Below are 26,729 nucleotides of genomic sequence, written 5' to 3' on the forward strand. Positions count from 1 at the left end.
TGAAAACAGCCTTTTAGCGTCAAAATATGCACAGACATCATTCTGCACAGTGAAGCTTAAACAGCCAACTGAAGAAACAAGAAGGAAAAACATACTTTTTGACTTCAACAAATCAGCAGTAGAAGACCTGGGGTCTCTTAATGGAACTACTAACAGCAGGGATTCTGTGATGTCGGCCGGTCCTAATCCATTAAGAGCTTTGAATACAAGTACAAGAACTTTAACATGAATTCTACTTTCCTGCCTGAATTGATCAGTAATGCTTTTAGTGTCAGAACCACAGGCCTGCTTTAGAACAGAACAGCTTCTTTGGAGCCTCTCGGCAGTAGCATGTGTCTTACACCCATTCTCAACGTGGGGTCCGGGGACCATCAGGGGTCCTTGAGGGGGTTCCAGGGGGTCCCCAGCAAATCGATGAATTGATAAAGGGGAAGTTAAAGTGAAGTGAACTCTTCTGATCATAGATTCACTGTTATCTCTCTACCAAGGGGCAAAAATGAAGCCAATGCGGAGGTGCCTTAAACCATGCATTCTTTCTAATGGCCAGCAGGGGGCGACTCTACTGGCTGCAAAAAGAAGTCAGATTGTATAGAAATCTATCGGAGAATGACCCTACTTCTCACTCGATTTATGACCTCAGTAAACACTTTCCTAATGAGTTTTTGTTCACTAGTTTCAAGTCTTATTCAATACAGCATGATGTTCATTTGGTAAATTATGTTCCCATTTAGATTAAAATAGATGATAAAGAGCAGACTATGTTTTGGGGCATGATTGACAGGTCGTCTGTCCAGTGATCGTGCAGCTCGCTGATGACCGACCAATAGCAGACATTTTGGTCATTTTAGGGGCAAGGCTGCTTCTGGCTCCAAATAAACAAGGGGATGACGGTGAAAATACCAAACTCCAGTCTTCAAAATGGTAGTTCACAAACCAATGGGTGACATCACGGTGCCTATATCCATATTTGTCTATGGTCTATGCTCTCTCTACCTACAATACAGATAGTCATGGAATTCTGGACAAAGTCATATCGAACAATAAAAATATTAAACAAAAATATGGATATATGTCCCTAATGTGGACTAAATTAGGGTCCTTGATATGAAAAAGGCAGAGAGTCTTACACTTTCCCCAGCCCAGATTCTTCCAGAGTCCCTGTTGTGTTTTGAACTGTGGGCCTTCCAGTCACTTTCAGACCCACTTCTCTAACTTTTTGGCCCCCCTTGACCTCCTCCATCCTGACCTCTTCCTCCTCTCTGCAGGTACGATTTGGACTGCAAGAGCGACAACCTATCCAAACATGTGAGTGTCTTCTTCACCTCCACCTCTCTTCACTCTGTAATCACTCATGCATTCATGGCAATATCACAGAGCCAAATGTCTTCTCTCCCAACTATGACAGAAGCTTGAGTTGAGTCTGAATGTCAGGTCAGGCTGATGTAACGAGGGACACAACAATCCTGTTGGCATTTAAGATTTCTTAAAGAGAACGTTTTTGGTTCTGTCCTTTTGTATGTCTAATCTCTAACTCTAACCAGTATCATCACACATTCACTGAGAGGTTTCCATTTTAACATCAATTCCATCCATCTTTTACGATCTGGAGAGGACATACTTTTGCATAATCTGAGGATCATTCAGACAGCCATGACAACCCCTCCATTTATCACTGCAAAGTCATACAGTATTATGCTATATTGGGCAATTGGGCTTTTTCACATCAGCCACTTTGTGTCTAAAAGGCAGGGTAAACAACATCAATGAGGGTTTCCAACTTCTAATCTGTTTAGGTGTTCCAGTGGTGGGGCCCTCATCAATGTTTTGGTTACACCTGTGTTTACCAGCCTTTGAGATGCAAAATGGCTGCTGTGAAAAAGGCCCCTTTCGTTCAGTCCTATGCACAGCAGCACAGTTACCCCATCATTCTCCTCTCCAACTCCAGGCCTGTTGCTTTCCTCCCTCCCCATCGCCATCCCGCCCCGGGGGAACATGGAGGTACTACAGGGGGTACTTGAGAGAAAGGGGACAATGGAAAATAAGAATAAATCATGAAAATTAATGAAATCTTAAAATCAATCTGCTCAGGAGGCACCAATTGCAACTCGTTCACTCCATTTCTTATTTTGTAAGGTTATATTCTTCAAAAGGTGAGTGTTCATTCATGGAACCATCCTATACTTTTCTCTGGCAGTTTTCTAAGCAAAATGTTGTAGTCGGGTAAAGGGGATACTTGGAAAGGGGGTAGTGAACCCAAAACCTTTGAGAACCACTGAGCCTGCTTCATCCTCCTCTCCAACTTCAGGCCCGTATATCATCTCTATCAATTTGACATGAAAGTGTTCTCACAATATTCAACAGTATTGTCCACATTCAGATGTCATCAGTTGGTTTAAATGTTGCCTCCCCCCCCTCCCCATCCACATGACACTGTGAGCGAGGCAGTGACTCTCTCATCTCAGCGTGCAGGCGGAGGATGCTTGACTGCGTCCTGTCGTGGTCGTGGATGTGGGGGATTGGAGATCTGACACGCCGTGATGACTCCATTGTCCGTCCCCTCTTGCCTGGCTATTTATAACACAGAGGGAAGACGCATACACGTGCACAGGACCTCTCTTAGCAGCTATAGTGTTTATAACACAGAGGGAAGACGCATACACGTGCACAGGACCTCTCTTAGCAGCTATAGTGTTTATAACACAGAGGGAAGACGCATACACGTGCACAGGACCTCTCTTAGCAGCTATAGTGTTTATAACACAGAGGGAAGACGCATACACGTGCACAGGACCTCTCTTAGCAGCTATAGTGTTTATAACACAGAGGGAAGACGCATACACGTGCACAGGACCTCTCTTAGCAGCTATAGTGTTTATAACACAGAGGGAAGACGCATACACGTGCACAGGACCTCTCTTAGCAGCTATAGTGTTTATAACACAGAGGGAAGACGCATACACGTGCACAGGACCTCTCTTAGCAGCTATAGTGTTTATAACACAGAGGGAAGACGCATACACGTGCACAGGACCTCTCTTAGCAGCTATAGTGTTTATAACACAGAGGGAAGACGCATACACGTGCACAGGACCTCTCTTAGCAGCTATAGTGTTTATAACACAGAGGGAAGACGCATACACGTGCACAGGACCTCTCTTAGCAGCTATAGTGTTTATAACACAGAGGGAAGACGCATACACGTGCACAGGACCTCTCTTAGCAGCTATAGTGTTTATAACACAGAGGGAAGACGCATACACGTGCACAGGACCTCTCTTAGCAGCTATAGTGTTTATAACACAGAGGGAAGACGCATACACGTGCACAGGACCTCTCTTAGCAGCTATAGTGTTTATAACACAGAGGGAAGACGCATACACGTGCACAGGACCTCTCTTAGCAGCTATAGTGTTTATAACACAGAGGGAAGACGCATACACGTGCACAGGACCTCTCTTAGCAGCTATAGTGTTTATAACACAGAGGGAAGACGCATATACGTGCACAGGACCTCTCTTAGCAGCTATAGTGTTTATAACACAAAGGGAAGACGCATACACGTGCACAGGACCTCTCTTAGCAGCTATAGTGTTTATAACACAGAGGGAAGACGCATACACGTGCACAGGACCTCTCTTAGCAGCTATAGTGTTTATAACACAGAGGGAAGACGCATACACGTGCACAGGACCTCTCTTAGCAGCTATAGTGTTTATAACACAGAGGGAAGACGCATACACGTGCACAGGACCTCTCTTAGCAGCTATAGTGTTTATAACACAGAGGGAAGACGCATACACGTGCACAGGACCTCTCTTAGCAGCTATAGTGTTTATAACACAGAGGGAAGACGCATACACGTGCACAGGACCTCTCTTAGCAGCTATAGTGCCAGCACTCAAGATGCCGCCTGGACTCCCCTCCCTGTCACAGCAGATGTTTGCCTCTGCCTTATGGTTCATAATGTGCAGATATGCCTCTATGACTTCAGGGGGAATCAGAATCACTTTTATTGCCACAATATGTAAAGCTTTGAGGAATTTGTCTTAGTGTAATAATTATGCAGCATAGCGGTCATATCAATATTCACAAATAAAAAGAAGTTATCTTAAAAGACCATTATGACAAACACTGGAAGTGCAATCCAATATATATACAAATAGAAGGAATGTGAAATAGGCATTAAAGAGGAATTGACAGTCCAAGCGGTGCATGACGTACTGTAATTAACGAGAGTAATATAATAGAGTAAAAGGTTGTTGTAGGTGAAGCAGTTATAATACTATACGAGGGATCAGCCGAGCAGCAGTTTGGTCAACAAACCGCGTCACTGGGTGGCAACGGCAATGGAACCCTATGGAGCCCAAGTGGCGCGAGGCTTGAGTGGCTGACTCTAGCCATTTTAAAAACTGCGACAGTTCACACAACTTTAACACGACATGCATATATTATACAGTACATCAAACTCTTGAGCTACTTCTGCTCTCACTCAGAATGTCGAAATATAAGCGATGTCATATATAGTTTTTGAGATATTAACGTTTGTTTGACACAACTCATACTATTAACTGCCGCGGGGTTCCGCATTTCTGGGTGGCAAGTGACGTCACGCTGATCCGTCGTATAAAGATGTGCAGACGTGGGTCACGCAGTTAAGTCTCAAGCTCTCTGTGTCTCGTTTCTTGTCTTGGAAGTTCTTTTGTCAATGTGACAGCTGCTTATCACGCCTCTGTGCACAGATACTTATTTTACTCACGTTGTCTTCTCATGGTTAAAATATATCAATGTCCTCCTGGGAAACATCCACGTCATTTTGAAAGTGGTTATCTATTATTGGGAACTTAATTATTAGGAGGTTGTTGCATAGGCAGGGGAATGGCTTCCTTGTGTGCAGGCAGTACTCTGGATAACGGGCCATGTGTTCTCTCACCACATCTAACTGTTTGAGTCATAGTGCCCAGCAGGGACGCCATCGATGAAACCCATCACTGTAAACCAGAGGCGGCCCTCCCAGGGGGGGGGGGGGGGGGGGGGGGCTCCATAGAGTTTTCACGGGAGGCTCAGTGAACGCAAGTGAAAGAATATGACATTAGTTATTACATTAGTTATCAAGAGGAGATCACATAGAATAGCCTAAATGTGTGTGAATTGTTTAAAGCGATAGTCCAGAGAGATACAGTACTTTTGGGGAATTTGACTGTTTTTCCACTTTCCCGGATTCAGAACCTAATAAATGCCTTCAGACAGGCCTTTTGATGTATTTGGTGTAGTCTGAAGTATGTCAAACAACAATATCAGCCTATCTTGGCTCAATTGTTGACTTGAGTGTCTATTCCAAGCCTTGTCTGAGGGGAGGCCAACAGTCGTGACTTTGAAAAACCCCTGCTGTAACCTTTTCTTACCAACCGGTAGAAATTCCGTTCATAAACCGTTTAATTAAAGGGGAACGCCGCCCATTTTAAGAATTCACATGTGTCATTTGTGTGCCCCAGGACAGCTCAGTCAGTGTTTCTGAACTTGCATCACTATTGCCTAAAACTAGAAATCAGAGAGAGAAGCCTTGAGCTTGTCACCAAAGCCAGTAACCCATTCATACATCATCCCAGAGACTTTACAAACTCAAGGCTTCTCCAGCTTCTAGCTTTAGGAAAGAGGAGCGGATGTTCACAAGTATTATTGACTGAACTGTCCAGGGACACAGGAGGAGTTCTTCAAATGGGTTGCATTTCCCTTTTAATGGGATCAAGTCCCAAATCATAATAACAAAGCCATGTTATGGATGGTGTAAATAACAGCACAATAACAAAGCCATGTTATGGATGGTGTAAATAACAGCACAATAACAAAGTCATGTTATGGATGGTGTACATAATAGTACAATAACAAAGCCATGTTATGGATGGTGTAAATAGCACAATAACAAAGCCATGTTATGGATGGTGTAAATAGCACAATAACAAAGTCATGTTATGGATGGTGTAAATAATAGCACAATAACAAAGCCATGTTATGGATGGTGTAAATAGCACAATAACAAAGCCATGTTATGGATGGTGTAAATAGCACAATAACAAAGCCATGTTATGGATGGTGTAAATAACAGCACAATAACAAAGCCATGTTATGGATGGTGTAAATAGCACAATAACAAAGCCATGTTATGGATGGTGTAAATAACAGCACAATAACAAAGCCATGTTATGGATGGTGTAAATAGCACAATAACAAAGCCATGTTATGGATGGTGTAAATAACAGCACAATAACAAAGCCATGTTATGGATGGTGTAAATAACAGCACAATGACAAAGCCATGTTATGGATGGTGTAAATAACAGCACAATAACAAAGCCATGTTATGGATGGTGTAAATAGCACAATAACAAAGCCATGTTATGGATGGTGTAAATAACTACAATAACAAAGCCATGTTATGGATGGTGTAAATAGCACAATAACAAAGCCATATTATGGATGGTATAAATAACAGCACAATAACAAAGCCATATTATGGATGGTATAAATAACAGCACAATAACAAAGCCATGTTATGGATGGTGTAAATGACAGCACAATAACAAAGCCATGTTATGGATGGTATAAATAACAGCACAATAACAAAGCCATGTTATGGATGGTGTAAATAACAGCACAATAACAAAGCCATGTTATGGATGGTGTAAATAACAGCACAATAACAAAGCCATGTTATGGATGGTATAAATAACAGCACAATAACAAAGCCATGTTATGGATGGTATAAATAACAGCACAATGACAAAGCCATGTTATGGATGGTGTAAATAACTACAATAACAAAGCCATGTTATGGATGGTATAAATAACAGCACAATAACAAAGCCATGTTATGGATGGTGTAAATGACAGCACAATAACAAAGCCATGTTATGGGTGGTGTAAATAACAGCACAATAACAAAGCCATATTATGGATGGTATAAATAACAGCACAATAACAAAGCCATGTTATGGATGGTGTAAATGACAGCACAATAACAAAGCCATGTTATGGATGGTGTAAATGACAGCACAATAACAAAGCCATGTTATGGATGGTATAAATAACAGCACAATAACAAAGCCATGTTATGGATGGTGTAAATAACTACAATAACAAAGCCATGTTATGGATGGTGTAAATAATAGCACAATAACAAAGCCATGTTATGGATGGTATAAATAACAGCACAATAACAAAGCCATGTTATGGATGGTGTAAATAACTACAATAACGAAGCCATGTTATGGATGGTGTAAATAATAGCACAATAACAAAGCCATGTTATGGATGGTATAAATAACAGCACAATAACAAAGCCATGTTATGGATGGTATAAATAACAGCACAATGACAAAGCCATGTTATGGATGGTGTAAATAACTACAATAACAAAGCCATGTTATGGATGGTATAAATAACAGCACAATAACAAAGCCATGTTATGGATGGTGTAAATGACAGCACAATAACAAAGCCATGTTATGGGTGGTGTAAATAACAGCACAATAACAAAGCCATATTATGGATGGTATAAATAACAGCACAATAACAAAGCCATGTTATGGATGGTGTAAATGACAGCACAATAACAAAGCCATGTTATGGATGGTGTAAATGACAGCACAATAACAAAGCCATGTTATGGATGGTATAAATAACAGCACAATAACAAAGCCATGTTATGGATGGTGTAAATGACAGCACAATAACAAAGCCATGTTATGGATGGTATAAATAACAGCACAATGACAAAGCCATGTTATGGATGGTGTAAATAACTACAATAACAAAGCCATGTTATGGATGGTATAAATAACAGCACAATGACAAAGCCATGTTATGGATGGTGTAAATAACAGCACAATAACAAAGCCATGTTATGGATGGTGTAAATAGCACAATAACAAAGCCATATTATGGATGGTATAAATAACAGCACAATAACAAAGCCATATTATGGATGGTATAAATGACAGCACAATAACAAAGCCATGTTATGGATGGTATAAATAACAGCACAATAACAAAGCCATGTTATGGATGGTATAAATAACAGCACAATAACAAAGCCATGTTATGGATGGTGTAAATAACTACAATAACAAAGCCATGTTATGGATGGTGTAAATAACTACAATAACAAAGCCATGTTTTGGATGGTGTAAATAACAGCACAATAACAAAGCCATGTTATGGATGGTGTAAATAACAGCACAATAACAAAGCCATGTTATGGATGGTGTAAATAACAGCACAATAACAAAGCCATGTTATGGATGGTGTAAATGACAGCACAATAACAAAGCCATGTTATGGATGGTGTAAATAATAGCACAATAACAAAGCCATGTTATGGATGGTGTAAATAACAGCACATTAACAAAGCCATGTTATGGATGGTGTAAATGACAGCACAATAACAAAGCCATGTTATGGATGGTGTAAATAATAGCACAATAACAAAGCCATGTTATGGATGGTGTAAATAACAGCACAATAACAAAGCCATGTTATGGATGGTGTAAATAACAGCACAATAACAAAGCCATGTTATGGGTGGTGTAAATAACAGCACAATAACAAAGCCATGTTATGGGTGGTGTAAATAACAGCACAATAACAAAGCCATGTTATGGGTGGTGTAAATAACAGCACATTAACAAAGCCATGTTATGGATGGTGTAAATAACAGCACAATAACAAAGCCATGTTATGGATGGTGTAAATGACAGCACAATAACAAAGCCATGTTATGGGTGGTGTAAATAACAGCACAATAACAAAGCCATGTTATGGATGGTGTAAATGACAGCACAATAACAAAGCCATGTTATGGGTGGTGTAAATAACAGCACAATAACAAAGCCATGTTATGGATGGTGTAAATAACAGCACAATAACGAAGCCATGTTATGGATGGTGTAAATAACAGCACAATAACAAAGCCATGTTATGGATGGTGTAAATAACAGCACAATAACAAAGCCATGTTATGGATGGTGTAAATAACAGCACAATAACAAAGCCATGTTATGGATGGTGTAAATAACAGCACAATAACAAAGCCATGTTATGGATGGTGTAAATAACAGCACAATAACAAAGCCATGTTATGGATGGTGTAAATAACAGCACAATAACAAAGCCATGTTATGGATGGTGTAAATAACAGCACAATAACAAAGCCATGTTATGGATGGTGTAAATAACAGCACAATAACAAAGCCATGTTATGGGTGGTGTAAATAACAGCACAATAACAAAGCCATGTTATGGATGGTGTAAATAACAGCACAATAACAAAGCCATGTTATGGATGGTGTAAATAACAGCACAATAACAAAGCCATGTTATGGATGGTGTAAATAACAGCACAATAACAAAGCCATGTTATGGATGGTGTAAATAACAGCACAATAACAAAGCCATGTTATGGATGGTGTAAATAACAGCACAATAACAAAGCCATGTTATGGATGGTGTAAATAACTACAATAACAAAGCCATGTTATGGATGGTGTAAATAACTACAATAACAAAGCCATGTTATGGATGGTGTAAATAACAGCACAATAACAAAGCCATATTATGGATGGTATAAATAACAGCACAATAACAAAGCCATGTTATGGATGGTGTAAATAACAGCACAATAACAAAGCCATGTTATGGATGGTGTAAATAACAGCACAATAACAAAGCCATATTATGGATGGTATAAATAACAGCACAATAACAAAGCCATGTTATGGATGGTGTAAATAACAGCACAATAACAAAGCCATGTTTTGGATGGTGTAAATAACTACAATAACAAAGCCATGTTATGGATGGTGTAAATAACAGCACAATAACAAAGCCATGTTATGGATGGTGTAAATAACAGCACAATAACAAAGCCATGTTATCGATGGTGTAAATAACAGCACAATAACAAAGCCATGTTATCGATGGTGTAAATAATAGTACAATAAAGTAAGTAAGTAAGACTTTCAGAAGCAATGTATAGTAGAACATGAGAGAAATGTAGACGTAATAACTGTGATGTTTTCTGCTTCAGCATCCTCCTCTTAGCCGCCACGGAGCCTGTTTATCTGAGGAGACACACGGCCTAGCTTAGGGTCTGTGAAGCGTAGCAGGCGCTGCTGCGCCGCGCGCTGCTAACTAGCAGCACACTTCTCATGGAGAAGCCGGAGAGTTTCTGTCATGTGTTTGTGTTGCGAGAGCTCGATGGGGGGAGGGGGGGGGGGGGGGGGTGAGGGAGGGGGGGTACGTGCTCAGCACCGCGACAAAGATCTTCAGAGCAGCTTTCTGCCCGCCGGACACAATACAGCTCATCTGTCAAGTTATTTTACACACACGCACACGCACGCACACACACACACACAAACACGCATACACACACACAAGCGCACACACAAACACACACACAGACACACACGCACACACACACACACAGACACACACGCACACACACACACACACAGACACACACGCACACACACACACACACACACACAGACACACACGCACACACACACATACACAATCTGGTACTGTAGGCTAGGCCACAGTATCAGTATGAACAATCAGTCCCTCTTTGTCGCAAATAGACTTCTCAACTGCCCCCCTCCCCTACGCCCCCCCTCCCTGCTGCCCACAGACTGCTCCTAACTGACTGACTGACTGACTCCCCTCCGTGCTGCCCACAGACTGCTCCTAACTGACTGACTGACTCCCCTCCCTGCTGCCCACAGACTGCTCCTAACTGACTGACTGACTGCTCCCTCTACAGTAATCAACAAGGACTCAGCTCCCTCTGTGCATAAAATATATATTTATTTATTAGCATGATTAATGAATGCTTCTCTCTGCATCTCACAACCCTGCTGTGTAACCTATTTATGTTTTGTTTTTGCGTGTGTGTGTGTGGTTGTGTGTGTGTGTGTGTGTGTGCGTGTGTGTGTGTGTGTGTGTGTGTGTGTGTGTGTGTGTGTGTGTGTGTGTTTCATACATGCAGGACTTCCTGGGCCAGGCCTTCTGTACCCTGGGTGAGGTCGTCGGCTCCCTGGGAAGCTGCTTGGAAAAATCTTTGATGTAAGTAGAGCGTGGCGCGCGCACACACACACACACACACACACACACACACACACACACACACGCAAGCAAGCACACCAGTGTTCAGGTCAATTATCTTTCAATTCACTGAATTCAAAATGTAAGATGAAACCACATGTAGCATAAACCATCATTCTCTCTATATGTGTATTAGATTATACTCTCTGTATATACGCATCTTTTACAGCAGATATTTTCTCACTTGAGTGAAATAATAAGACAGAGACAGAGACATGGGTTTCATTGCTCTGACCAGGGTGATCAGACACTGTCATGTCATCATCAGCCATAAGACATGTGGGTTGGGTCATCGTTAGATTTCAGATTCTGCTGCGTTCAGGGGAGTGAAATTAAATTCAGCATGTGGTTGTTAAGTTGATTTGCCACGGGCGGCGTTTCAAGTGAAATCAAGCAGGATGTGAAAATGAGCCAAGGTGTTGATGAGAAGATGCCGTCTCGGTCGGTGAAATGAGATGAATAGTTAACAGCACAGCAGCAGCTCTGATGACAGAAGACAGTCTGCAAACAAGCTGAGATGGTAAGCAGGCTGTCGTGGAAAGGGACACTTCCTGTTTTTCCTGGAGAAAATCCTGGATTGGATTTTTCCTGTCCTTATCTTCTCTCTCTCTCTCTCCATATTTGGTGCTAAACACTTGATGCTGTTGTGTTTTTGCATGGAACCTCCCAGAAATCATGTGTCACGGCCAGTGCCTCTAGCATTAACAATAACATGTTGAGATGGCACGAGGTTTTGGTCTTGACAGACCGGAAGCGCCTCCCAGGTGGAAGTCTTTGGAAGAGATGGTAACCGGGTTGGGAGGGATCATTGATGATCTTTCCTGCTCTCTTGGTGGTCCTGGGGTGTGGTACACGTCCAGCAGAGACGGTAGGTTACCCATGGTTTTCTCGGCTGACTGGATGATCCGCTGCAGTCTTGTTCTGTCCTTGTTGGTGGAGGCAGCAAACCAGACCATGACAGATGAGGTGAGGATGGGACTCCATGATGGCCGTGTAGAACTGCACCAACGTTTTCTGTGGCACTTTGTGTTTCCTCAGCTGCTGCAGGAACAACAGCCCCTGATGGGTCTTTTTTGTGATGGTGGTGATCTCCTCCCACCGGAGGTCCTGGGAGATGATGGCTCCTAAGAATCTGAACGAGTCCTCAGTGTTGACTGGGGAGTCACACATGATGAGGGGTGCGGTTGGGGCTGGGCTCCTCCTGAAATCCACCACCACCTCTACAGTTTTTAGAGCGTTCAGCTCCAGATGGTTCTGGCTGCACCAGGAGGTCAGGCGGTCCACTTCCTCGTCCCCGTTGGTGATTCGCCCAATGAGGGTTGAGTCGTCCGCATACTTCAGGAGTTTGACAGAGGGGTGGCTCGAGGTGCAGCCATTTATGTAGTAGAGGAAGAGGAGAGGGGAGAGCACGCAGCCTTGTGGGGCTCCAGTGCTGCTGGGCTCCGAGACAAGCTTGCCCAGCCGCACGTACTGCTTCCTGTCCGTCAGGAAGTCAACGGTCCACCTACAGGTGGGCTCAGGCACGTTCAGCTGGGACAGTTTGTCCCGGAGAAGAGCTGGGGACATGGTATTGAATGCAGAGCTGAAAGTCCACAAACAGGACCCTGGCGTAAGTGCCGGGGGTGTCCAGGTGCTTTAGGATGGAGTGGAGTGCCATGTTGACTGCGTCACGTGCAGACCTGTTGGCTCTATAGGTGAACTGCAGTGGGTCAGGGAGTGGATCAGTGATGGCTTTGAGGTGGGCTAGCATGAGGCGTCCAAAGGTCTTCATAACCACAGAGGTCAGGTCAGGGCCACTGGTCTGTAGTCATTAAGACATGTGATCCTCTGCTTTTTGGGCATGGGATTAACAGTGGATTTGAAGCAGGCAGGTACCTTGCATTGCTCTAGCGAGGTGTTGAAGAATACTGTACACTGACGGCTGAGTTTTTGGCACTTCCGTGTTGGCTTCATTTTGCCAAGACAGAGGTTGCCGCTTGGTTCTCATCCACATTATTCATCTTTCATTTGACTCTCCTGTAGCTCTCCTGCATACATCTCTTTTTCACTTTGACTCTCTCCCTCTCTCTCCCTCTCTGTCTCTCTCCCTCTCTGTCTCTCTCCCTCTCACTCGTCTCTCTCTCTCTCCCTCTCTGTCTCTCTCATCTCTCTCCCTCCCTCCGTCTCTCTCTCATCTTTCTCTCCCTCTTTCCCTCTCCTCTCCCATCTGCCCCTTTGAATACATTTCACTTAATGATTTCCTGTGCATCAAAGAAGCAGAGCGTTCCTAGGTGATGGGGGGGTGGGTTCAAAGCCCCGCTTCAGTTTGCCGTCTGTTTCTCCACATGTCTTCTTATTATACGCTCTCTCACTCTGCCATTACTGGACACTACTGGACAAATGAAATGATCTCTGCCCTCACTCCTTCACTACGAGGCATCTGTGGAATTAATTTGGTCTATTTTTAGTGGTCGGTCTCCACTGGCTTCACTGGCAGAGTGTTACAGTAAAGCTTCGCCCAGCTCAGGATGTACACAAACATTGCATCTAGAAATGTCAATGGATACCGTACTGTATCATCGTGTCAAGGTTCTTTTTTATTTCACAATGTCACTTGAGTATGAACACATGAGCAAAGGCCTGAGAGAGAATTTCACATAATCACGCATTCACTCCTGGACTCTACCTGATGCTGCTGCTGCCGCAGTCTCCTGCCACAGGTTTGGAGCCTTGCTCAAGGGCACATCAGTGCATTTTCAAGATTTTCCTCACTGCTGTGTTGATTTGAACCGTCAACCTTTTCTTTCTTTTTCCTAGGGGAATCCCAGGGAGGAAATGCGGCACCATCATGGTGAGAGCAGAGGAGCTGAGCAACTGCAGGGTGAGGAGACATCTGCTTCCTCTCTTGGTTCATCTATCAGATATGAGCCGGTGCGTGGCAGAAAAGAACCTTTGGACAGGACGTACAACATGCACGGTTGCAACATGCCCCGCCCCCTACAGCCTCTGTTGCAGGCCGTTCTGCGGCACGTTCTAGCTCAATACTGCGTCAATCTGAGAAATGTCTCTTGGGTGACTGGTTTAACATAAACTAAGGTGAAAATAAGGTCCAGGTTGTAAAAACATGACATTTCCTTTAATCCTTTAATTCTCCTATAAGCAGCTACAGCACAGAACTCTTTCCCAATACTTTACTTCACTGCATTTCAACAGTGATATCAGTTTTACAATACACTGAAGATATTACTTGTTATTACAGCAATAACATAATTTTGACGTCGATTCTAAATGTATTATCTAAAAACCCCTGTCTTTTGCTTTCAAGTGTGTCATGTGTGTCTTTATCAAGTGTGTGTTTGTAGTAGTTTTTGCTCAGGGGTTTTAGGTCACTTGGGTGTCCGTCTGTTGGCTCTGTTAGTGAGTTTTGCTGCTGGCACCAGTTCAGAAGCACTGGGAATCAGAGCAAGACATGACTGTTTGGCATTGATGTCATGTTTCAGCTGCAGAACACTTTGGGAAATGTAAGAAACGGAAGTGGACATAGTCGAGGCAGGGTGAGGGCAAAGTGGACTGGGAGAAGTAAATGACAACACTTTGTTGCACATCATAAATTGGAGATATCATATTGACGATATGGAACAGTGTAATCATGTGTGATGAAATGTAGTTTCAGCTTGGAGAACACTTTGGTGAGAGTATCATAGATGATAAAACTCTTTTGGCACTGGTATTGAACCAGTACTGTGTGTACATTTCACTTATTGTGATAACACAATTAGAAACAATGATGGGGTGTCCAGGTGGTGGGCTAGATCCCCTGCCTACCAACACGAGGGTCGTCCTGTCACTCCTGTGTTACCTCCGGCTTGGTCTGGGGCGTCCATACACGCACAACTGGCTGTGTCTGCGGGTGGGAAGCTGGAATGAGGGTATGTGTCCTGGTCGCTGCACTAGCGCCTCCTCTGGTCGGTCTGTTCAGTGGTGAGGGGAACTGGGGGGAATAGCGTGATTCTCCAACGCTCTACGTTCTGCCGGTGAACCTCCTCGCTGTCATCGGAGGAAGCATGTCCAAGTCTACAGAGCTCCCCAGATCAGCAGATGGAATAGTACACTTGGGGAGAAAATGGAACGGGGAATCCTGGGGAAAAAATAAATAGATAAATAATTTACAAGAATCCCATGCTGCATTTAGGTGATAATACAGAAATCAGAATGATCGTTTCGACTTTCCTAATCCCTTTATTCACCAAGAACCTACCAGCATTTGTCTTGGTGGCATACTGTTTGCTCGACATACAATAGGGAATAGACTGTTTGTTTTGATTACATTGGGAACTCGTGTGGTTTTAGCAGACCTCAGCTTCTGATCTGTTCTATTTTTATTGATGTTGCTTCCTCTTTAGGAGTCGGTGATGCTGCAGTTCTGCGGCAACAAGCTGGATAAAAAGGACTTCTTTGGGAAATCTGACCCTTTTCTCGTCTTTTATCGCAGTAACGAAGACGGCTCGTAAGTTGACAAGCAATTTCCCCGTGCTATTTGTAGATATTGGAAGTATCTATCTCTATTTCTGTGCTTTTCACACACACACACACACACACACACACACACACACACACACACTGAAGAACATCAGCTTATAATGCATAGAGACACATAGAGTAGCAAGATTGTTCACGCTCCAAAAAGCTCCCATACGGACGATGTAAGAGCTAAACTGTCTCCTTGATGTTACATCATAGCCATCCATAATTCTCTGTGCTTTATGCGACTTATACTGTCCAGCCATTAACAAAGAGGAGCTTATACTGTCCGCAGATGAATTGGAGTTAGATGCTTTTATTGAAGTCGACTTCAGCGTCCTGCACTTAACACATTCTCTTTTTGTGCAGCTGGGTATTTGTTGAAGCCGTCTACATGTTGGGCCGCAGGCTAAAACAGCAGCCTGCTGCGGCTACAGAGAGAGACACTATAGCTGCTACAGGCTAAAACAGCAGCCTGCTGCGGCTACAGAGAGAGACACTATAGCTGCTACAGGCTAAAACAGCAGCCTGCTGCGGCTACAGAGAGAGACACTATAGCTGCTACAGGCTAAAACAGCAGCCTGCTGCGGCTACAGAAAGCCACACTATAGCTGCTACAGGCTAAAACAGCAGCCTGCTGCGGATACAGAGAGAGACACTATAGCTGCTACAGGCTAAAACAGCAGCCTGCTGCGGCTACAGAGAGAGACACTATAGCTGCTACAGGCTAAAACAGCAGCCTGCTGCGGATACAGAGAGCCACACTATAGCTGCTACAGGCTAAAACAGCAGCCTGCTGCGGCTACAGAGAGAGACACTATAGCTGCTACAGGCTAAAACAGCAGCCTGCTGCGGCTACAGAGAGCCACACTATAGCTGCTACACAACACATCCTCACACCACACTTACATACCCAAAATGACATACTGTATGAGCGAAACGGTGTGTGCAAGTGATACACCTCGCGTTGGTTGATTTGTTTAAGTTTTGGTTATGTTTAAACGTTGGTTATTATTTGCCAAAGTTTAAAAATTTCAACTCAAGTAAATGGGCGACGAGGCGAATATTGTGTCATTCACACCACGGGAATTCACGTCACTTGCCTCGTTGCCGAATGCATTGACATTGTATGTAATCTTGTGCGAATTTGCAAAAACTGCCCTGGTACGAATGCCCAGTCTCACTGTCGTTATGTTAAAGACCGCCAGAGGATGCCGTTACTTCCTGATTACAGCCCCAGACTCTCGCATAATGCAGCGCACGCATGCACTTACTCACACGACCACAATAGGTCGGATTCGTAAACATTTGAACCTGCTTGTAGATAAAGCAATGTTGTCGTTTTCCTTGCGAGGACGGCCTGTGAAGAGAACGCTTTTCAGCCAAGGAGCACACTTTCTTAAATACTCCTACATCCCAGTCATTCCCTTGTTAACACAGAGAGGTCGTACACACACACACACACACACACAGGACTGCTTTGATCTTCAGGTAACATCTGCCCTGTGTTAACAGCTTTGTGTGTGTGTGTGTGTGTGTGTGTGTGTGTGTGTGTGTGCCACAGGTATACCATCTGCCACAAGACAGAGGTGGTGAAGAACACTCTGGATCCAGTGTGGCAAGCCTTTAAGATTCCCGTCAGAGCGCTGTGTAACGGAGACTATGACAGGTAGGAGGCAGAGATGCTCACAAGTCATTTTTTGCAAGTCCAAGTCAAGTCTCAAGTCTTTGAGCTCAAGTCCAAGTCAAGTCTCAAGTCTTTTATGGATGAGCGTTCTATCATCTGCTGGATGCCATCCGGTCTGCTTTGAACACTGCATAGCTAAAACTAAGGAATTCAAAGCATGTAGCCATGTACTGTATTATCCTCACTCCTTATCTATTAGAATACAGTATCAGCATTGATTGGATGACATCAGTATAGATTTGTCAGTATAGAATTAGATTTATAGATGTTAATGCACCAAAAAAAAAAAAAAAAGATTGTTCACAAGTCCCAAAACTCAAGTCCAAGTCAAGTCTCAAGTCTTTGAGGACGAGTTTCAAGTCAAGTCTCAAGTCACTGTGAGTGAGACTTAAGTGCGACTCAAGTCCAAGTCCCAAGTCCAAGTCCCCATCTCTGGTAGGAGGCGCACTGATGGATCCCACAGAGACATTATGCAGATGGCAAGGGCTTTACCTGGTCTTCATGTTTTCCTGCACTGAGAGCTATTCACCTTATGTTGCCCCGCCCACTTTTTCTCTTCCGTGTCGGACGCAATAGACCCTTTTCACGGGGGTCATTTTGTGTCGAAAAGGCAGAATAAACACAGGTGCAAGCAGAACACTAATGAGGGTTTCCAAATTCCAATCATGGAAGTTGGAAACCCTCATTAGTGTTTTGCTTGCACCTGTGTTTAACCTGCCTTTTCGGCACAAAATGGCCCCGTGAGAAGGGTCTATTGTATTCGTTTTTCCGGTTCAGAGTTAGCCGGCCGGGTTGCATTGTAAACATCGATAAACCGTAAACTATGGATGAAGTTTGGCAACATTCAGCAGCTACACTGCGGCCAGTGTGGCCAGCTTCAGTGACATGCTCATAGCGTTACTGCTGCGAGGAGTGACGGCATAACGTTAGTTACAATTAAGCACGTCGACAGTGTTTTCTCACTGCCAGCTGGGTTGACAGATACTAGCTAGTCCGACCGGTCACAGCCAGCACTCGTCACTGCTTGTTAAAAATGTCCAAATAGGCGTTATTCTGATAAACTGGTCACATATTTGGATGTTACATTCTCATCCCAAAAAATATTAAAACTTGATACGTTGTTTTTTTTGCTTGAAAACAGCTTTTTGGCAAGTCCAAAAATTGCCGGCTACCGCAAGTGTGAAAGCTTTCTTAGCCTGGGGCTAACAGCTCCATTAGCCCCAGGCTAAGAGAGACATGAGACATTTGATCATATGACTCTAGTTCATTTGCATTTCACCTCAGACAAGACAGGACACTGCTTTTAAGTCTGAAATTGACCTAGCTTTGCTAGAAAGTTGAACAACATTTCAGCTTTTCGGCAGCTAGTGCACTGCTTGATGACATGACTAGGGTGGCTGTACAGTACAGTAGTAAGGATTTTGAACATTTTGATGAATCAAAACAACCACAATCCCATTTAGAAACACAACAGCATGCTGTGAGCCTCTTAGAGTTCAAAATACTTAATAATACTTGATACCAAACACTTAACTAGCCTAGTGATGTCATCAAGCAGTGCCTCAGTTGGTGAAAAGGTGAACTGTTGTTCATCTTTCCAGCAAATCTAGGTAAATGTCAGACTTGAAAGCAGTGTCCTGTCTTTTTTTGTGAAATGCAAATGAACTAGAGTCATAATGATTAAGTGTTTCATGACCCCTTTAATCCTGGCTAAGTGTAGTGTGAAAAGCCCTAACTGTAATCCCCAAGTGTGAGAGACTTCCCCTACTTAAGGCCGCGTTCTGCATCTCCCACGGACGAGCTGCCAGCCTTTTAAGCAGAAAGACTCTAAATCAGTGGCGCTAATTGGTTTTTTAATGGGATTTCCACCACCTCCTCCACCCTCCCCCCTCTGCCCCTTCTCTCTCCCCCACAGGAGCATTAAGGTGGAGGTGTACGACTGGGACCGAGATGGAGGGTGAGGGAACATGCTCTAAAGTGATAAGCTGTGTTCTGCACTGTGTGCTGATGGTCCTGATGCTGCATGTCAAGGTTACACTCCTGCTGTTGTTTTAGTGACACACAGCTGCCGTGAGGGAAAACCACACAGAAACTGCTATTTTAACTTAACATTAACTATTAATGTTTCCTGAACCACCATTGAAATCCGGAGAGAGAGTTGAAGTCATTCAGGGAGTAAATTTAAGATGTCGTGTATTATGTCCAAGAAGTTAATGCAACTGTTGCTTTTGAGGAAATCATTTATTTAAATGTTTTAACGAAGAGTTTCCGCCAAGAAATCTGTTGGGTCTAAGATGCATTTAGACAAAGTTGAGAAATTTGCTGTTTTTTCAGATGGCTCCACCCCCCCTTCCCCCCTCCTCCCCCATTCATTTTATGTTTAAGGACGTTTTTGGTAGCCTGGTAAACCATCCGGGCACATGAACTCACATTCTGTTTCGTTCTGCGAGACCGTCTGGCCTCCGGCCCAGGGTGGGCATTTTCAGAATCCACAATGTGGACGGGCCAATCAGGGACCTGCCTCGTCATTGATATTGTAACCAGCCAATCAGGAACGCCGCTGGCAAACTGCAATGGCTGCCTCGGTGGCTACCAGGCTCGAGCAGTAATGTCAACTTCCGTCGAGTTTACACAGCCATAAGTGCAGGTAATGCAGAAATAGACTCAATAACAACAATTAAACAAGAACAGCAATATGCAACCGCGGAGTTTCTCGGCGGAAAAGCTGTGTGGATTTGGATTTGACTGGATCCGACGCTGATTGGCTGAAGGACTGGCTACTTCCACCCACTGAAATGACTGTGCACAGCTCGGAGTCCAGATGGATTCACAGAATGAAACATAATTTGAGTAGGTGGTCCTTTTTTGCAATCTTATTGACTTATGAAATTGTGCACTTGCATATTGGCAAATAAACGGTCAACTCAATTTGTTCCAGTAGGATTTGTTGTAATTTATTTCCTGCTGGTTGCTGGCAGAAGAGTCTGTCCCAGGCCAGTCCATCTTTCACCCCTCAACTGTTAATTGTTGTACGATGTGTTTATTTATTACTGGTGCCGTGGTTTCTGTGGGGTCTATATTTTCTCCTACTGCTGGCAGGCAGCATGGTGCCAATATTTTCTCCTGCTCCAGACTGCATACACCATTATTTTCTGATCAAACACTCAGTTTTTCTCGCTAGGAGTGCTTTAGAAAGAATCACCCAGTCATGGGCTCCCATAAATCACCTACGGTGGCCCGCAGGGGACAGTAGGCCCATCGAGGCGTGAATATTTCACAGCTAAACAGAAAAAAAAGGTGAACAGGGTGAAATGCAGAAAAGGGGGCATATTTTGCCCCCCTAAGTTTTTAATTTCACAGGCATTTTATGAAATTGCAAAGGCATATTTTCCCTTAGCTGCCCTAATATCTTGCCCTGGTTCCAGCTGTGCTGATTATTTCCATCAAATTATTCAATTGGTTGCCATGCACACTCCTCTGGTAACCAGGCTGGTTGCTATGCACACTCCTCTTGTAACCAGGCTGGTTGCTATGCACACGCCTGTGGTAACCAGGCTGGTCATTTTGAAGGGGTTTTCTTATGTGATGTGCGGCCCACGGTCATGTGCACATGTGTTCATGAGTGAGGCCACGGTCATGTGCACATGTGTTCATGAGTGAGGCCACGGTCATGTGCACATGTGTTCATGAGTGAGCCCACGGCCCAGAGTTATAGTGGCCAGAGCCATATAGAGAGAGGGAGCTCCAGAAAATGGCTCTTGGTGGCTTCTAAAGAAAATAATTATTTAAAATAATAATTTAAAACTTGATAATTCCAAGAGTGGTTTTTATCTTTGAGACACCCAGAAACATTTTCCTGGAGTTTTACAGCTGCTTCTTTCCTCATGTAAGTGGACGGGAAAAACTGTTTCTGGGCCGCAGCGCGTCGCATGACTTGCAATACCGAGCTTGGCCACCATGTTCAATTTGCTTCACGGCCCAGAGCTGTTAAAACCATCCGGATCACGTATACTCACATTCTCTCTCGCTCTGCGATTCCATCTGGCCTCCAGCCCGCCCCAGTGTTTTCAGTGGGTGGGAGTACTTGCATTGACAGACAACTCCTTCAGCCAATCAGCGTTGCCAAATCCAGTCCTTCAGCCAATCAGCGTCGGATCCAGTCAAATCCAAATCCAAATGTAATAGCTGCACTTATGGGTGCACAGTATAAACTCTACGAACGTTAACGTTACTGCTCGTTGCTTCGGGAGCCGCAGAGCCATTGGAGCAGCCATTACTGATTTGCCAGTGCCGTCCCTGATTGGCCGGTTACAATGTCAACTACGAGGCAGGTCCCTGATTGACCCGTGGACTTTGAAATTTCTGAAAACGCCCACCCGAATGTGAGTTCATGTGAGCGGATGGTTTAACCAGGCTAGAGCTGTTCCTGATGGTTTTAACTTGACATAAACATTCTAAATTGCCCCTAGCTTACTTCCTGTAATACAATAGCTGATAGGAAATAAGCTAGGTTTCAAATTCAGCATTCTACAACGGCATGAGTGAATACTGGATTCTGATTGGCTAGCAACAGTGGTAAATACGCCAACAATCTACAGTTCGGCTCCAACCGCAGTATCACTCCGCTCCCTGATGCTGACTCCGTTCCCTGTGCTGACTCCGCCCACTGTTAGCCTGTCAGTCTGCAAATCTTCAACAAGGAAATGGCCGATCTGTAACAAGGAAATGTCCGATTTCGTAGTAACGTTTGATTTACTGGGTGGATTGAGTTTTGAGCAGTGGTTAGATGAAGATGAAGGTGAAGTGAACAAAGAACGACATGGTGAAATTGGGGAGAGAGAACTGGCTGAGCTTGAGTTGTCACGTGTTCGGACTAGCGGGAGGTCGGACTAGCGGGAGGTCGGACTAGCGCCCGGACCCCGAACCTGGGACTGTCAAACAAACAAACGCCCTCTGCCGTCACCAGATATCAACACACCACCACCAAAACGGGCTGCTTTAGATAACTGTTTAAATAACTGTACTTTTACAGGCAATGTATCAATAACTGTGAATCCCGTTAAGGAATAGGTTAGTTGTTTTTTGGCTCAAAGGCAACTAAATGTTTAGTGCAATCATTGATCTTGTGTATGGAACTATATTCTGTGGCGGAAGGATAAATGTATTCTGAAACCAGTAATGATTATAAATAAATGAATTGGATGTTACAATTGTGTATTTTTTATATTATTTGGTAGCTGTTGTAGAAAACAAATTTAACACTTGAGGTCGGGGGTTGTGGGCACATTTACCACTGGTACAGGGTTTATAGCACTCGGCTTCGCCTCGTGCCACAACCCTGTACCAGTGGTAAATGTGCCCACAACCCCCTTCCTCTCATGTTAAATTTGTTAAATAAGCCCCAAGAGGCCATACAGTGATTTTACAACAGCTAAGAAGAGTTGTAAAATCACTATTTGATTGATTTGATTGAAACGATTTATTTCAAACAGTTAAAACAATGCATAAAGTGAAAAAAAACAGTAAACATAACAGTCTAATAGACTTCATCAAAAGGAAAATACGTAAACGCAAACATAAAAAAGGTGAACTGTTTGAAAAGGGGCAGGAAGAAGCCTAGGCTTATCGAGTCCTGCCCCCCAATCATTCATAAACAAAATCATACATCCCTATATTATATGCATATCCCAACTTTCACGCTCCTCCCCACATGCTCATGCATACACATACATACTGTACATATATATGCATGTATATACACAAACGTACACACACACTATAAACCCACAGCCTCATACAATTCCATGAAAACCGTATGTAGCTTCGTCAAACACCTACATGTAGCTACTTCACATGACATCAAACACCTACATGTAGCTACTTCACATGATCAGAGGAGAGAACCTACATGTAGCTACTTCACATGATCAGAGGAGAGAACCTACATGTAGCTACTTCACATGATCAGAGGAGAGAACCTACATGTAGCTACTTCACATGATCAGAGGAGAGAACCTGCATGTAGCTACTTCACATGATCAGAGGAGAGAACCTCCATGTGGGGGTTTCAGATAGGAAGGAATGTGACTTTGTGTTTTCATTTTTTCCAGTCACGACTTTATCGGCCAGTTCAGCACCAGCTACAGAGAAATGTCCAGAGGCCAATCTCAGTTCCACATCTATGAGGTGACATTCTTCACACACCTACACCTACACACACACACACACACACACACACACACACACACACACACACACACACACACACACACACACCTGATGTGTATCTGCAAGTCTCCTGACATCACTGTGGTGATCAGGTGTGATGTGTATCTCAAGGCTTCTGACATCACTGTGGGGATCAGGTCTGATGTGTATCTGGGCTCCTCACATGACTGTGGTGATCAGGTCTGATGTGTATCTGCAAGTCTCCTCACATCAATGTGGTGATCAGGTTGAGGAAAATTATGATTAAAGTGGAAGGCATCAGCAGTCAGCCATCTAGCTATCAATCGCTTGTGTGAAAACATGACATTACCTGCCGCTATTCATTGTCTTTTTCCAATTTCAGTGTCTTGCCAATTGTATAGGCTTTATCTTTGGCAGGCTAGTAGATCACTTGCTTGATGTTATAATATAATTTTCTCTTGTAGGTACACTGATCTCATATAGTCTACCACCCCTCTGAAATCCCTCTAAGGCCATGTTCACATTACAGGCAAATCCGATTTGCTGCTAAAGTCATTAATCATCATTATCTTGATTGGTTTCCCAAATCTGATTTGGGAGTGTGTCCGCACTGCCACAAATCTGATTTGGGCAAGTGTTCAAGTCGGATCTGTGTGTCCAGACCTCCATATGTGGTTTGGGACAAGTGACACAAATCAGACTTGGAGTGTCCAGACTCATAAAACCAATCTGGATAGAATCATTAATAGGTCACTAAAGTTCACAAATCAGATTTGGCCTCCTAGTCTGAACATGGCCTTAGTGACATAATTTTAATCTTCGAGGAAAAATACCAAATTTTGGGGAGTTCGGCCCGTCGGTCACCTTACCCAATATCTGAAGTGAGGACTGAGTGTGTCTCTGCTGTGCATGCTAACACCTTAGCATACAGTACCGTATGTTAAGTCAGCGGTTCTCATACACAAAAATAATATTAAGCACGGCAGATTTCAACCTGTTTTTTAGACTCGGGGGCGGGGGGGAATTAGACCAGAAAACCCCTGTGCCATCAAACATTCATTTTCTACCTAAATAAATATATGACACATAGTAGTAGTTTATTGATGTGCTCACCTGTTACAATGGCTATTTCTGAATCTTTTCTAATTTTCTTTTCAATTCATTCGCCAACAGGTTAAGATGGAGATAATTTCACCAAAATTCAGTATTAATGGCGGGCCACTTAAAAACGGCCCGCGGGCCGCAGTTGGCCCATGGGCCGTAGCTTGGCCACCCCTGGAGAGGAAGTAGACAGTAAAGAGAGAAGAGGCAGAGAGAGAGGATGACAAGTGACATGTCTTGAGCCAGATTTAAACTACGGCTGGGCGACTGGACAAATAAATCAGGGATTGGTAATGGACTGAATCTGTGGCTTGTGGAAATTCCTTTGCTGATTTAAATTGCCTTGATCTTTGGTCATTTAAAATGTGTGGGACACTCTAATGGGGAATGACATGCAGGATGGAAAATGCTGCTCATGTTGATTTAAAATGTATTTGGAGCCGAGACATTTCCCAGAGCCTTCCTCAGGGTCACTGCTGCTTCTTCCTCAGGGTCACTGCTGCTTCTCCATTTGTTTAGCACTTTTGTTTTTCTTGACTGTGACATCTCACACAGTCATTTGAATTGTAAAGAACATCCACTGGACAACAAGGCCCTGTGTCTGTCCACTCCCACGGTATACAAGCTTTTTACACATACCATCTTAGTCAATACTGCATCAATTAGATCTTAGTCAATACTGAACCAATTTAAAACAAAATGTGCTCACATGACAGTTATACATAAACAAATGCGAAAATAGGGTCCAGGTTGAAACATTCCGAAATCTCCTTTAAACAAAGATAAAACAGAAACCCAACTGCATAAACTTAACATAACATAACATTACATAACTTAAACCAATTCAACCTCTTAATAAACCATATAGATGTCCTTAGTCTCTCTAAAGAAATGTCCTTTATAGTGTAACAAATTTGGTATGACAGGAGTCCAGCTGGGAGCAGCACTTTGCGGTGGCTGCCACTGTAGACCTGACACATAACATTTGTGGAGAGGATGGGGAGAGCTTATCTGTCACAGATGCTTATGGAGGATATTGTCCAGATGTGTTTTCGGTAACCTGCCAGATTCATCTCACAAGCATCAGCATCAGCATCAGCATCAGCATCAGCATCAGCATCAGGGAAAATACGTGTTCTTGTATCTTTGGGCCATCTGCATAGTAGTGACAGATACAAAGAAATGTGATGATGCCATTTTCCCTGGTCTGCAATACTGAGCTGGCAGATCTGATCAGAGTTTCTGCTCTGCCACAGATCTGAATGTTTACAGAGAGGATCTGTCAGCACCATGAGGCTTTCTCTATATTTCTGTAAAGCCAGAGAGTATGGGATGATACTCAGTAGGTGGAGATTTATCCCGCTACCGGCGCTTGAGGAACCCCCTGAGTCATACGTGGCCAACCTGACACACCAGGCAGTGTGTTTTCTCCCTCACACACCGCTGTCTTGACGCTTTACCTTAGTATGCTTTTGCCTGGTGATTAGTGACACTGTCCTGTTTACTGTTTTACTGCAAAGTCACAAGTTCAATCCTTCACAACTGTGTAATATTGATTGATTGATTGAAACGATTTATTTCAAACAGTTAAAACAATACATGAAGTGAAAAAAACAGTAAACATAACAGTCTAATAGACTTCATCAAAAGGAAAATACGTAAACTCAAACATAAAAAAGGCGAACTGTTATGACAATGACAAAATGACAATTGAAGCGCTGAGAAATCTCCTGAGAAACCTTCCGTGGTGTAAATAGAGTGTGTTTGGTAATCATTTCTCTCATCCCTCTAATTTGATTTGAACACAGAAGCAGAAGTGCACCTGTTGATTAATGGGACACAACAAAGTGAATTGCAGCTGCTGCTGTTTTCTCCACAGGTGCTAAATCCAAAGAAGAAAGGCAAGAAGAAGAAGAAGTACCAAAACTCAGGAACGGTGAGTCAGCAGTGAGTCAGAAAGTGGCATCATGGGACCTTGCAAGGCTATGTTCACACTGAAAGCCCTCTTGCTTAATTCTGATTGACTGCTCATATCTGATGTTTTTTGGATGACCGTGCATATTTGTATGTAACCCCGATCTGGTACCAATATGAGC

The 26,729-nt window shown here is 43.4% G+C and overlaps 1 protein-coding gene across 1 annotated transcript in view; it reads left to right on the forward strand.

Moving 5' to 3' along the window:
* The window catches only part of LOC310793240 (copine-8-like), a gene marked incomplete at its 3' end in the record, with an annotated part of 97,305 nt that overhangs the window by 49,537 nt on the left and 21,039 nt on the right, over nt 1–26,729 (forward strand). The window contains exons 5-12 of the mRNA XM_083655016.1: nt 1,266–1,305; nt 11,041–11,117; nt 13,953–14,016; nt 15,539–15,642; nt 17,221–17,325; nt 19,259–19,300; nt 23,454–23,529; nt 26,513–26,569. Coding sequence (XP_083511142.1) covers nt 1,266–1,305; nt 11,041–11,117; nt 13,953–14,016; nt 15,539–15,642; nt 17,221–17,325; nt 19,259–19,300; nt 23,454–23,529; nt 26,513–26,569 — 565 coding nt within the window. The remainder of the gene's footprint in view (nt 1–1,265; nt 1,306–11,040; nt 11,118–13,952; nt 14,017–15,538; nt 15,643–17,220; nt 17,326–19,258; nt 19,301–23,453; nt 23,530–26,512; nt 26,570–26,729) is intronic.

The sequence above is a fragment of the Poromitra crassiceps genome, assembly GCF_964638095.1.
Source record: "Poromitra crassiceps genome assembly, chromosome: 18".
NCBI classification, from domain to species: Eukaryota; Metazoa; Chordata; class Actinopteri; order Beryciformes; family Melamphaidae; genus Poromitra; species Poromitra crassiceps.